The following is a 15,156-nucleotide window of genomic DNA, read 5'->3' as shown; positions in this document are numbered from 1 at the left end:
TTTCATAAATTTCTTCAGGAATCTACCTTCTTTCGTTACATTTTTCTTTCAAAGTCCTCTACATACATCCTCACTGTTGCAAAACAAGTTCCAGTCCCCACCTATAAGTAATACTCCCTGCTGAAAGCTGATTATTTCTCCCAAAAATTTCTTAAGCTCCATAATAACAGTTTTAGGCGGAATATAAGTACATGCTAGTATAATCTTCCTCCCTTGCCAGTAGCCCCTTACTACCACAAATCTACTATTACTATCTTTTTTCCCCCTTCTATCACCGTTGGAGCCCTTCACTCCTTTGTCCCTGATACTCTGCTGAATATCTGCTGAAAATGCTCTCTTTATTAAAATCACATGCTCATTTCTTTCCAGGTGTGCCTCATGTATGATAGTTGATGTTTTGATCATTTTTAAGTATTTATACAACTGTGTGGCAAAAATAGTAATTTCTCTGTGTGTTGTTTTTTTCTGTTTGCCTCCAGATTACCTTGCAAAAGGGAGAATTACCCAGGGACTTGGTTGTTTGTTGTTTAATCTGCACTTGAGAGCTACCTTTACTGTGTTTTTACATAAGAAATTTCAGGATCATCCACCTTGTGATAGAAGGTGTTTACCCAGTCTGTCTGAGTTGGGAAGGACTCCAGGGAGCTCCAAGTGTGGTCACTTATTGGCTAGAAAGCACAGGATTCAGTTTTCAAACTTTTTTACTCTGCTGTAACTCAGGCAAGTTTGCTTGGAGCTGCCCACTGTGCAGCAGTGCCCTATATAGCAGTAGATGCCTAGACAGTTACATGTCCCTATAAAGTTAGAATTAGGTCCAAAACATGATAAACGGCATGAAAATGTGAGGAATTAAGCTTACAGCTGCTAGCTTGTACATTTAATAGTACTTCCAAATCCTAGCACTATATAACATCTTGCCCTTAACCCCAGAAACTACCACAGGAGACCCCTGTTAAAACACAATCCTTAATTCTAAACAGCTCACCATATTACAGGACCAGACACCATGGATATGCAATTTCCTTATGTCTCTGTGGCCAGCATCGTACATTTGGGCATCCTAAGGCAATGTACAACCAGTTAATCATTAAAAAAATAACAGTATGTGAGATATATATAAATACACCATTTCCTTGGAGGCAAACCTCTCACAAACAAAAGAGGTTATCAAGAGTACCAACACTACATCCCTCTCACATCCCCGCTTACCCCACACAGATCTGTCTTATGCTGAGCCTCTTAAAAGAAACCTTCATAAATCTCAAAGACCTCCAAAGCTGCCTAATGGCGAAACTGCATTTCAGCAATCACGACACATACACCAAAAAAAACACCAAACATCTCACATAAGCCCTCACCCAGTGATCCCCAAGAGCAAAGCCCGTAAGGCAAGCATATACTTTACCTAATACTCTTGCCATTGGGAACCCCATTGTGTGACACAGAGATGCCCCCCACTCATCAGGTTAGACAAGTTGAGGATAACGCTTAGTCACCTATCTGGAACCAGATCCACAACATCACGTACTCAAGTCACTGTACCCCAGGTGCCAATATGATTCTATCCTAGTCCATATGGTAGCAAATGACCTGTGACGTACCTCACTGGACTATCAGAAGAGAGACAATGGATCTCTTGGAATGTGTGTCACAGACAGATATGAGCCTTGCACTGAGAAGCATTCTACCTTCACCGAGGATGATGCCACAGTACAAACATAACATGACATTTTAATAACTGGCTTAGTTTCTAGTGTCACTCCAAGGGGATCCAATGTCTGTCTGTATAGGAGGACATGGCCAACAGACCACATTGCTTTGCCAAAAATGTGCTTAACCTGCTCACCCAGTCTTTTGGATATTGACTAAAATTTTATCCACCTCTTAAGAGTCTTTTTTAAGCAAATACAAACAGACAAAACTACCAACATAGTGAAAATGTCTACAAGCAACTTTAAGGTGTTACTGCTCAATGCTAGCAGCCTAAACAAAAACTCAACACCCTTCAAGTCCTCCTCATTCTTAAAAATGTAGGCATATGTGCAGTGACTGAAACTTGGTTTAAAACGGCAAAAAGTACTCCAGAAGTGCAAGACTATACTGCCTTCCAACATTTAAAACAACAGCACTGACTGGGGACAAAGGTGGTGGTGTCTCATTATAAGTTAGCAACAGATATACCTCCAGGTAAGTTAAACAGGATGATACCATGGAGCTCATCCATCCACAAGTATCATGGCTGGCTAAAGGTCACCATCTATGCCCCTAGAGTCTCACGACTCTTACATAAACTTACTAGAGGCGCTCACCATCCAACCAAACACCCTATCATGGGTGACTTTAACTACCCTTCTATAGACTGGGAAACTTACACCCCCATCCCCATGTCATGTCCTCACAAAGATCACAAAGTTATCTCCTTTGAAATAAAACTCAACCCAGAAAACTCAGCTAAACCAGTTAACAGTAAGAAACTATTCTAAAGCAAACTACATCTGATTAAGTGACAGTTTGTCAAAATTCAAGGCTCCCCAGCCCCAAGACTACAGTTACCTATGCAGAATTATTTACAGAGTCTCTATACAAACATGTGAATGGCTGCATAGATGCTGAAGTACCTAACAGAAGTAAACTGAAAACAAACACTAAATACAAACTCGACTGGTAAAAACCTTATTTAAACATGGTATATAATAAAAGAAAAAACTTGTGGTCAAAATCAGGAAAAGCAACTCCGTTAAAGACAAGTGCTCTCTTATACGACTAAACAAGAAACTAAGAGGTCAAATTAAGTCCAACAAGGCCAACTACAAGGTCAGGATAGCCTCACAGTCTAAGGACAATCACAGCACCTTCTTTAGCTATGTCCAGAACAGCAGTGTGGTGAACTGGTGGTGAACAGTACCACATTCACCAGTGATGCAGCAAATCTACTGGCTGATAAACTCAGCTCAAACTTCACCCCCCCCCCCCCACTCCCCCAAGCTCCTCCTGGTGAAATTCCCTCCAGTGTACTTTCCCCAATTTCTAGCAGGGACTAGGTGCTGGCAGCACTCACAAAAGCCAAGAACACTGCCTCTACAGGTCCCAACAACATCTCCGGTTGCCTCCTGAACAGTCTAAAGCAAACCTATCAGGACCACTTGAGGCACTTTTCAACTAAAGCCCTGAAATAGGTTACATTCTAAGTGAATGGAGGACCACAACAGTCATTCCTCTCCACATGGGTGGACTATCAACCAGTCCAACTACAGGCCCATCAGTCTAATGAGTCTAATATGCAAAGCCATGGAAATGATAAACAAGGGTATTGGCAACCTACAATCACTGGACTCATCCCAATATGGCTTTAAGGGAAGACCGTGCCTACTTAATCTGGTAGACTTCTTTGAGAGTGTCAACAAGGCAAAGGATGAAGGCAAAATACTGCAGGCTGTGTATCTTGACTTTGCCAAGGCATTCAGTTCAGTACCCCACTCAGGCATTGTTGACAAGCTATCCGAGCTAGATATAAATTCCTACATAACTTGCGGCATTGTTGGCTGGTTAACAGATGAGATGAAAGAAGTCAGGATCATTGAGACCACCTCCACCAAGAGAATGGTCACCAGCGGAGTACCCCAGAGATCCGTTGCTGGGCCCGCTCCTGTTTGGCATGTACTTCTCTGAAGTCAAGGCTAATATTCAAGGTCTCTGGATCACCAAAATCACAGATAACTATAAATTGAAAGTTATTATAGATTTCCTCCAGACACCAACATCTTGCAAGTAGGTTTAACACAGGCAAATGATTATTGCCAAGCGATGGCCTAAAACTCAATGCCAAAAAAATTCATTTTAATGTCCTTTGGAAAACTGTCAACCCAAATTAATTACTCCATTGATACAATTCCCTTAAGAGTTGACCCATTAGTAAGGGATCTGGGAACACATGTACAGAGCAATCTGGCCTATGACCAACATGTAGCTAAGAAAGTAAGAAAATCATTCTATGTAGCCCAACTTATAGTTAATGGTATGCCATCCAGGTCCAAGGAAGTTATAGTACCACTCTACTCGGCCCTTATTAGACCTGTCATTGAGTACAATGTCCTCTGTGGCATGTACCTAACCAAACACTTGCAACAGCTGGAATGCCCACAAAGGTTTTTCACCTGAAAAATTCAGGGCATAAATACTCAGTCCTACACTGATCACCTAAAGGGTCTGTCATTGTATTCAGTCTCTACAGGTTGCTGAGGGAAGATCTTTGTCTGACTTACAGGGCTTCCTCTGACCCATATCTGATGGATCTGTTGCACATGTGCAAAACAAGCAGCACCAGAAACACTAGACTCAGATCATAATTTTGTTTGTGAGAAACAGAAAGTGGTGGAGAGACAGGTATGTGTCCCACAGGATCCCTGCACTATGAAATAGGCTCCCCATCTGTGTAAAACAGAGTTCATCCATGACCCCATTTAAACAAAACCTTGACAACTTAATGGGAAATCATAAATTTACTTCCAGTCTGGTCTCCATGTCGCTTACGGACTGAGGGCATCAATAAGAAAAATATTATCCTAACTACCCCTCCCCTTTAGTTACCTGCCCCATATAGACGCTCATGATAGTTGGGATTCAAATGGGTTTGGGGTGCATGGCTAGCCTTGCAAAGGCCATAATGGCTGTTAGCCTAATAACAATCTATGAAAAAGCAAACAAAAACATTCTTTCAATTTACATAGATATAAACAAAAAAATCAACAGAAAATAACACGGGCGTTTTACTAAGTGCAGTGATGCCCTCCAAGGTGAATAGTATTAGGGGAAATAACTGATTTTGATCTTCCAGACAAGATGACCCTCCACCTGTATTAATGGGCCTCACTACACAATTGGGTGGTCTGTTATATCTGTTACAAGGGTAGAACACTGATCCAGACACAACTTTCACAGAACAGACACTATGTGGAAGCACTGTCTGGTTAAGTGATTTGTTCAAAGTCACATGGTATGCAAATGGATGCTAAAGGAAACAAACCCTGGATTGTAGGATGACATCTGTTAACAGTTCACAGATTTATTCCTCTGCACTAACTATATGCCTTTCAGATGAACATCCTAAAATAAACAGGTCTATATTGAGTGATCGAACATTCAGAATTTCGAGTCTCTTATGGTCGATACCATATGACTGAATTTTTGAACGTTGTAACGAAGATCTCCGTACAGCGTGGAATGGGAAGATTTCCCTTTTCTGCACTGTAGTACGATCTCGGAGTTGGTATATTTGAAGAGTGGGGGGTGCAAAGGGGGCTTGCCCCCCTGCTTAAAATGTTCAGGTAGGTGTTTTGTATAGTTTATTTTTTATTTATTAGATATTCGAACTTTTGAAAGTTTGATCATATGGTGTCAAACATATGACAGTCGAACTTTCAAATGTTTGATTATGTAATTTTTTTTTGTTGCGTCTTTCGGCTTTTCCTGGTTAGGGGTCGCCACAGCTTAACTTCAGTCCGCTAATGATTGGTAGTTGACTTTTACGTGCCGAGTTACCAGCCCTGACACACAACCTTCAACGAAGGTACGCCCATTCACACATGTCTGCACGCAGAAGAGGCTCTAGCTGAGAATCGAACCGGACAGCGTCTTTCTGTGAGGCGACAATGCTACTGCAGCACCACCACCGCGGTTATGTAATATAGACCCAAATAAACTACTGAAGTTACACATTTTCCATAAGCAGGTGGTTATTTTATATCCTGTGTTTTTGAGAAGTTATAAACAAAACCCTTTTTCAAAGCAGAATGTGGCAAACTTGACTGCTATGAGGTACATTCTTTAGGTAGTGTCTGAACCATTTCAGAAAAGTGTGTAGGCCGGACTGGGTGGTAATGTTAATAAACTGAGGGAGATACTGTTGAATGCTTTAGCTAACTCTATGACGATGGCACCTGTTAGACTACTAATGTCTATCTTGTTACAGATGTGACTAATAGGTTTAGGAGGACAGTGTTAGTGCTATAGCTTTTGTGAAACCTCTGTTGCTATTATAATGAACTTCCTGCTGTAATAGGATCTATTTTCCCTCTCTATCCTATATGGGCTGTATATTTAATACATACTGAATCATACTGGCAAAATGAGACAATGTCTACACCAACATGTATAAAGTTTGCTGAAACTACTACAAAACAAAACTATTACTGTAAACCCTATTCTAGATATAACATACTACTTTGTTCCCTCTACACACTAAATTTCCTTCTCCCCTACACTGATCAGACTTTAAGAAAGGTACTCCACATACTGCTGCATTTTTTTGAACAGATACACTATATTCACTGATGCCCACACTGTGGCTGTGTCATGTTCTACAATCAATTAACGTTCACTTCCATTGGTTTCGGGGGACTTTTAGCTATAAGCTGCTGCAGCACATGAACAACTATATAAAACCCTCAAGTTTCCTAGGCTGTGGCACCTCTCAGAGTCATACACTTGGGTACCTTAGCTCTTCTCTTGTAACTGACTATATTCTTTGCTCACTCTCCTACTGCTGACATATCTTGATGTGTTCACTATATATGTTGCCATAGCTTCTCATCACTAACTTCAAGAATGCACTGCATTAAATAGTTATTTTACTTATTTCAACAATATTCTCATACAGCATGATTTAGTTGCTCTTGTATCTCCTAGTGAGCAGCGCAATTATTGTACAAGCATCTTAACTTTGTAACGGCTATCTCTAATGAAACAGATTGTTTTGTGATCAACTCATATATAATGATCATAAGAAGTCACAATCAGTTAACTGTGAACTCCAGTTAAGGTAACAAAAAAAAAATCACGAAAAACATTGGGGCCCACTGTATACCCCCAAAACCCTCAGCTCCTTATATACACCAACTCCTGGATCACACAACCCCAGGTAAAAGAGAAATCCCTGGCATACTGCATTCTATATCTTTCAAGTCAAAATGCCCAACACTGCATACTAGTGATTGACACATTATTGATTGACAGTCTAATAGGCAATCACAAGCATGGGATCCATATCTTTTATCTGCTGTACACTAAAGATTGCCACAAAAAATGGTCATTTCATTAAACAATACAGTTACATGACTAACAAAAAAAAGTCAATAAAATATAAAAATGTAATGTCAAAGTTGTGGACCTGTTGCCAACAATTCAAAGGCAGTGTGACACCATGATTAAAATGCAGCTCGGAAACTGTTTATCTGGCTTTCAAACCCAACATCCCCTGTACTGTGCAACCCTAAGCAAATCACTTCCTTGTATTCCAGAAATAGGGTTTGTGGTCTCAGTGGGCTTACAAGTTAAATATTAAAAAAAAAGCAAAAAACAAACAAAACAAAAAAACAAAATTTAAATATTCCTTCTCAACTTCTGCAAGATCATTTATCAGTAATTTGTTTTTACTTTAGAGCAAGCCAGAGTAGTTTTTTGAATTTTTCAATATAGCACTCCCTCATGATGAAGACCTTGTGTTGTTTACCTAACAAGTTATGTGGATCCAGAACAAGCAAGCCACGGGCATATTTGCCACCTAGTTCCACAGATACTGCACACTGAATGTATTCCTTAATGACACTTTCATCAATAACAGCTGCCATAGCATAGGAATCATAGGACACAAAAAATCCAGGAACACGGGACTTGTAGTTCGCAGTTATCTTCTTCATAAACCGTGCTTTTTCACTGTCCTGGTTCACCCATTCTGTAAAAAATTCCTGGAAGAAGGAAAAAGAAAAACAGGATGATCAGGATGAGCCATCTGATTTCTGCTTTAGCCTCTACTTCAAATGGAATAAGATTTTCATTCATTAAAAAGTGTTTACTAGTCTGCAGCAGGACAGAGGCATAAAGACAACTCTTCCTTCTAACTTCTTTCTTTAATTGTAAACCCTGTATTACTTAAAAATGTCGGGGTGAGGAACACCTACCCTGAAACAGTAACTTGCTTATTGTTTATACTATTTGTGCCAGAATGTCTTATCCAGGAATAACTATATTTTATTAATGTTTATTCAAACTTTTACAATGATTCAAAAACAAAAGCGCACGCAGAAATAATTTAGTAAAAATGAAGACAAAGCAGAACTGGAGAATAGGGAAGGGGATTATATTAGATACATTCTAATAGTATCAGCTGACTGAAGAGGACCCCTCCTTCATAACTCCAGGATTGGATTTATCTTTTCTTCTGTTATATTTCTTTCTCTCTGAAGGTTCTTCACTTTGGCTGGGGTGGGGTTCACACCCTCCACCAGCACGTCATGACATTATGCACCACTTTAAGTGATCAGACTTAGACCCTGAGCCCACCAATCTTGCCTTCATCCAATAAGTAAAACACACTTCCTGCAAATGAAGAAGACAGACACAAACAAGTACTGTTTTAACACGTAATATAAAATAATGTACCTGCCTAACTTACAGAGGAAGTTCCTATAGCCATGATTAAAGAAGGAGCATCTCAAGCAAGTGGGTTAGTCAGAGGATAGTTGAAACCCATGAAGGAAGGCAATTTAAAAGATTAACCAATACAGCAAGACATTATGTTATGTTAAAAGATCATAACCCTGTTTAGTGGGTCTACAACTATGCTAAATCCCAGTAAATCCATCAAGGTGTAAGGAGCTGCAGTACTATGAAAAGGCAAGATAATCAAAAGGCTGAGTACTGAATACCAAAGTTCTAAATGAGGTCACAATTCTGAGTCACACTAGTTAAAATGCCTGGAAACAGTGTGAAACAATGGCAATTGCACAGATCTTTGCAACAGAAACATCCCTGAAGCAAATAGTTGAAATAATCAAGTTTCTAATGAAGTGGCCATTGTATGCACCATTTTCCAGTGGGAGGAAAGCCATTTGATGACACACAATAATGTACTAGGCAAACTCCTTTGATAAGGTTTGTCCAGTAACTGCTATTCCTTCATTACCTACCGCAAATAAAATGAAAGCACAGCTGTTTAAAATCTTACCATAATGTTATTCTCTTCACTGTTGTAGCATTCTTTACTTAAGGGACCTCCTCCCAAGTATAGCCCAAGGTCTGCCCAGTATACCAAAGCCTTTAGTACTTATAGGAAACACATGTCACAAGTATGCTCCCCGTGCACAGTATAGCACATAAAGATGACATGCGGACACACACCCAGAACTGAAAAAGCCCCAAGAGGAACACAATGCCCTTAGGGACAAGGAGGACATTTGCATCCAGAGGGAGAAAAAAGTAATAGAAGAAGAACCACCCCTCAGCCAGGAGGCAAGAAAACGACAAGGCAACAGCTAAAACAGACTGGGCAGGAGGGAGGAAGTGAATACTGCAAAAGTGAAGAGAAGTCCTACTGTTATGGTAAGATTTTAGACAACTGTACTATGTCCTTCCACATCACTTTTGCAGTACTCTTTACCTAAGAGAGAGAGTATAAAAGCTCAAGAGGAAGCCTGGGAGGAGGAAAGCACAGGAGAGCCCTGGCAAAACCAACCCTGGCCCTAGAAATAACATCCAACTTGCCATGCATAATAAAAGTTATGTACCGAGGATCAAGTAGCAGCCTCAAGGATGGGATTAATATCCAAACCCTTGAAAAAGCACCAGAGGAGATAAACTGCCATAGCAGAATGCGCCTTTACCAATGAGGAAACACATTTTTCATGAAAAGAGTAACAAAAAGAAAAGGCCTTAGAAATCAAGAAGAGATGGCTTATTTAGAAACAGCATAACTAAAAGTCCTGGGATGAAAAGAAAGAAAACAACTGCTCAGAGTTGCAAATAACTTTAGTTTTATCCAGATATCATCTGAGCTGTCTATGCAATCAAAGCTGTGAAGAACCTTCTCACTGGCAGACTGTGCAGAAGGAAAAAAGGAAAGATGATGAATAGACTGATTAAGGGACAACTCACTGACCACCTTGGGTGTAAAAGAAGGATTAATACAAACAGACACCATGTATGTCTCTGTGGAAAGCCAAGAAAGGAGGAACAGCCATGACTGCCTGAAGTTCAGACACCCTCTTGGCTGAAGTGACAGCCAAAAGAAGAACAGTCTTCCAAGTACAATGCTGTATGGAAACTGAAGAAGCAGGCTCAAAGGGAGCCTGAGTCAAATTTTCAAGTATAAAACTGAGGTCTCAGGGAGGCGGAATAGGCTTCCTGGGAGACCTAATATGAAGAAAGCCTTTAAGAAATTGTTTGACAACAAATCTAGAGGCCAAAGGAGGAGTCAAGGGCAGAGAAGCAGAAATTGCTGATAGGTGGGCTTTAACTGAAGAATATGTCAAGCCAGCATGGAGCAGCTCACAGAAAATAAGACAGAACCAGAGGGAATCCACAGATGGGGGATTCTGATGGCAAGAGAAGCACCATACAACAATTCCCTTCCATTTGGACATATATGATTTCCTGGTTGTGGGTTTCCTGGCATTCTGCAGAACCCGAAGAACATACTCAGAAAAGAGGTGTCTGAAATACATCAAAACCGTATCACCCACAGCATTGGTTGAAGAGTGGATAAGTGAGGATGGATAAGATATCACTTGTCTTGTGTGAGAAGATCCAGCTAGTGAAGTAACTTGTGGTGATTGTCCCTTGCCAAGTGATGAACCAATGCTGTTCTGGGCCAAAAAGAAGTCACTAGCAAGATTTTGGGAGAGTCTTGCCTGATCTTGTGCAAGACTCGTGGTAACAGAGGAAGGGGAGGGATGATGTACAGAAACACGCCCTTCCAAGGAAAAGACAGGGCATCCACTTTCCAAGCCAGAGGACTTGGGACTCTGGAACAGAATAGTGGAAGTTGCCTGTTCAGAAAGGTGGCAAAAAGATTTACCTGAGGAATACCCTACGAATGTCCACAGACACATCTCTGTCAAGCATCCATTCACGAGTTTGTGTGGTAGACCTACTCAAGTAGTATGCCACTAAATTGTGCTCCAAAGAAATGTAAACTGCATGAGGAGTCACTTGATACTAGATAGCTAGATCCCAGACCTAGTATGGAAAGAAGGCAGGACCTTGTGCCTCCTTGCTTGCTTAACTACCACATCCCTGTGGTATTGTCCATAAAAACTTTGAGGGGCCTGGGATGAAACAGGGAGTGGAAAGCTTGAACAGCCAAAAGCAATGCCCTCATCTCCTTTACATTCATGTGATCTGACCTCTGGTGAGAAGACCAGAGACACTGAACCTTGATGGGGTCACAAAGGGCACCCCACCCCATATCTGAAGTGACTGTAAAGAGCTCCTGAGTTGGAACTGGAGCTTGCAAAGAAGTCCAGGGTTTCCACCACTGAAACTCATGCTTGAGACAGGGAAGAAAAGGTACCAGGAAGTCCGGGGGGGGAGGGGGCAATGCTGGAGCCACACTGACTTGAGGTACCACTGAAGCTTTCACCTATGGAGTCTGATGAGAGGGAGCATAGGAATGGTGGAAACCATGAACTCAAGAGCCTGAGAAATTCCCTGGCAGAGACAGATGCCAGAGGAAGAATAGATTGGTAAAAGGCAATTACAGACAAAGCCTTGAGGCAAGCAGAAATGGCAGCATGGGAACTGTCTGAAGCCTGCAGCCAAGGGAAATATGATCCTGGGAAGGTGTCAGAACTGACTTGGAAGTTTATGGTAAACCACAGACTTTGTAACAGGGAAGTAGTGAGCATGAGATTATTAAGCAAAGAGTTGGGGCAAGGAGCTTGAATAAGCAGATCATCTAGATAGGGAAATACATGAATTCCTCGAACCCTGCAAAAAGTAATGCCAGGTGCAAGGCATTTGGTGAATACCCTTTGGTCAGTAAAGAGGTCAAAGGGCAAAGCAGAGAACTGAAAATGCAAGGAACAGACAGAGAAACATAAATATTTCATGAAGAGGGGATGGATGGGGGTGTGATCTTATGCATCCTTGAGAGCCAAAGTTACTAAAAAGGCATGGGGAAGAACAGGAAATAATGCCTGCAGAGACAACATCTGAAAGGAAGGGACCTTATGGAAGGTGTTCAGCCTGGAAAGATCCAGAACTGGTCTCCATGAGCTCTCCTGTCTTGAGATCAGAAACATCCTGGAATAAAACTTCCTCCCTTCCTGGGCAGGAGGCATGGCTTGAATGGTGTCCTGAGTCAAAACAGAGTGAAAAACCTCTGGGAAATGAGAGAGCTGTCCTTAAGGAGGCTGAAGAATGCCTGAAAAAGGAAGAAGGGACTTACAAACCATGAAATATCCATGATGGATAATGGACACAACCCAAGAGTCTGAAGTGATCTACAGCCAACTTGGAAGAGACATGGAAAGACAGAGAGGGACAAAGTAACCTGGCCAAGGGAAGGGGGGAAGCAAACTATCAAACAGAACCCTGCTTGTTCTGGAAAGCAGGTTTCTGAGTAGCAGATGTCTGAGCAGAATTAGCAAGAGGCACACATCTAGAACCATTCTTGCCTTTGGGAGGAAGGTGAGATTGCCTACAGACAAATGTTGACTTGGAGGGATAATTCTTCTGAAATTTGGGAACAGGAGAAACAAAAATATGTTTCAGCTCCTAGAGGCTTTGCCCTTGTCCTGGACAGACTTGAAAAGCTCAGCAGCAGCAGAATCAAAAAGATTTTTATTACCAAAGGAACACCCAAGTGTCTGGCCATCATACCATCAGGCAGAGCCTGAAGATGAAGCCAAGAATAACACCTTATAATTGAACAAAAGGCAGCAGCTCTGGAAGAGAAATCAGCTGCATCATGGCTGCATTTGACTGAGTGGAGGGCAGCTTGAGAAGTACAGCCTACCAGGGAAAGGGCTGAAGCCTTCCCTCAGAGTCAGAAAAGTCAGAAACCACCTTGGAATCCAGAGAAAGGAAAGTAAAAACATACCTGGTCATATGAATCTGGTAGTTAATGGCCTTAAAGGATCATGTGGCAGCACTGAAAACTTTCTTGCCTAACCTTTCCATATCCCAACTATCCCTATCAGAAGGCAATAGCGTGGTAGGGGTGACTTGGATAGCTTATCAGAGGAGACTGGCATTACAGAAGGATCAGCAAAAGGGCATTTTTAAAGAAATTTTCACTCCTCAGGCACTTTATAGAATTGAAATGGCTTCTCAGGTACAGGAGATTGACAGCCAGGGGATGCAAACACTGCCAAGAAAGTATCCAGAAAGGCAGCCAAAACAGGATGAACAGCAAATGACCTGGGAAATTCCATCTGTAGGAGTTCATAAGATCTTTTCTGAATATCATAGACAAAAACATACCCACTTAAAATAATCCATCAAACAGGTAATGGTATCCCCAAAGGAGAGCTCTGCTAAGGTGGAATCTCGACTTATGGAGTCCTCCTCCTCTGAATCACAGTCCGGGGGGGGGGAGATTTTGGGGAGAATAAGCTAAAACTTCTCCCCCCCCCGAGTCCAGTTCCTCAGCCAAGGAATCCAATTCCCTAGGCCTCTTGAGGGAAGTGGAATACCAGAGAGGAGCAGGAAAAGAGACCCCTTGAGGAGACTTCAAGGCCATCAAAGTATTAAATAAACCCTGAGTGAAATCTTGCCATTTCATATTGGGATCTTTCACAACAGGAAAAATATGCTTTGTTTTCTGATTCTTTTTCTGCGGGACGTCCACTTAAAACTCCCTCGGAGGATTAGACCCTTGGCGAGACTCAATAATGGTCGGAGGAATCTCCTCTCTTATCAAGGTCTTTGAAATCCCCCTTGGTCCTTTGGATATAATCAGCTGAGGTCCCCCCTCAACATCAGTAACAGATGTCTGAAAATTTTACGAGGAAGTGTGAGAACCCGGATCCATGGCGGCCTCCAATGGGGTCACAGCAGAGGAATCCGAAGCAATCACCAGATGGCCCTCTGGGCTTTCACCAGCGTTGAGAGACAACCCAGGAGCTTGTACAGCAGCCAGATCAGACCTACTTTTTTGACCTTCTTCTTGGCAGCCAGCCAGCCCTTGGGTTGAGACAATTCCGCCATAGCACACTGAGCCAACAACTTAAGACACTGGTTCTCTAGGTATATGGACAATGAGTATGGATGGTCTTGGCAGACAGAGCACTGCATATAATCATGTGAAGCACCCAAACAGAAGAGACACTAGTTGTGTCAGTCTTTATGGGAAATCTGCCTTCCACTCTGCAATTTTCCCTTTCTGGATGACACCCCCCCCCCAAAAAAAAAAGAAAAGAAAAAAAAAGAAAGAGAAGAAACCTTAGCAGGGCACTTACCTGAAAATACATCTTGGTAACCAACACAGCAGATGAGCTTTCAGAATGACATTCATCAATGGTATTCGGACAGACAGTTCTGAGTGCATGCATCAATATGTCACCTTTACAACCTACGCTGTGTATGGGGAGAATACGTGTGATGTACACAACACCTATTAAGTACTAAAGACTTTACTATACTGGCCAGACTTGGCAGAAGATCCCTTAGGAAAAGAATAATGCAACAGTGATGTGGAAGGACATCTGTTACGTGCTCTTTCTAAACACAAGTGCCTGCTTCAGGTTTAACCGGGACTGGTAGTACACATCCAGGATATAACAGGTTCACTGTCTCTCCTACAGTTTCCATGACATTGAAGAAAACAGGGACACATAAGGTCTGGTTTGTTAGCAACTGGAAAACTACTTTTGATGAGAAACATAGGTTGCTGCCAATGGACTCCCAATCTTTGTGTAAGACTAGAAGTGGTTCCATACATACAACGGCCTAAAGACATACGATCCAACAAACAAAGGTGATGGTCACCAGGAAAAAGCATTTCCAAGACAGGAACTTCAGCACTACTAAACCATTAGGTACAAAGAGAGAAAGGTGAGCCCATTTGTCAAAAAAATTCAAATCCCATGGAGTACAGCACTTCTTGACTCATCAGTCCCGGCTACTATCATGCCTCCCACCTCCTCTCTATGGTCACGATGGGCAAAAATAGTTGATACTTGCAATACAACAGTGAAGTAACAGAGATCCAAATCATAGACCAGCTAGGGTAGTATCAATACTACTCTGCTCTAATACAGAACTTTTTCTAGGCAGCCAAATATTTTTGGAAGACATCCAGGTAGCCTCAGCTGCTTTTGATACTCAGCCACAAGGTGTGATGAGACTACAGACTCTAGTAAGAAGCAGGCCCTAAAGCAG

General features: G+C 41.8%; 1 protein-coding gene across 1 annotated transcript in view; it reads right to left on the bottom strand.

Annotated features, from left to right (window-relative positions):
- LOC122802130 (pyrimidine-specific ribonucleoside hydrolase RihA-like) overlaps window positions 1–15,156 on the bottom strand; it is a 295,157-nt gene that overhangs the window by 103,166 nt on the left and 176,835 nt on the right. The window contains exon 5 of the mRNA XM_044071812.1: window positions 7,508–7,742. Within this exon, the coding sequence (XP_043927747.1) occupies window positions 7,508–7,742 (235 nt within the window). The remainder of the gene's footprint in view (window positions 1–7,507; window positions 7,743–15,156) is intronic.

This window comes from Protopterus annectens, chromosome 5.part0 (assembly GCF_019279795.1).
Source record: "Protopterus annectens isolate FY-2018-M chromosome 5.part0, PAN1.0, whole genome shotgun sequence".
NCBI lineage: Eukaryota > Metazoa > Chordata > Ceratodontiformes > Protopteridae > Protopterus > Protopterus annectens.
This window is presented reverse-complemented; position numbering and strand designations above follow the sequence as displayed.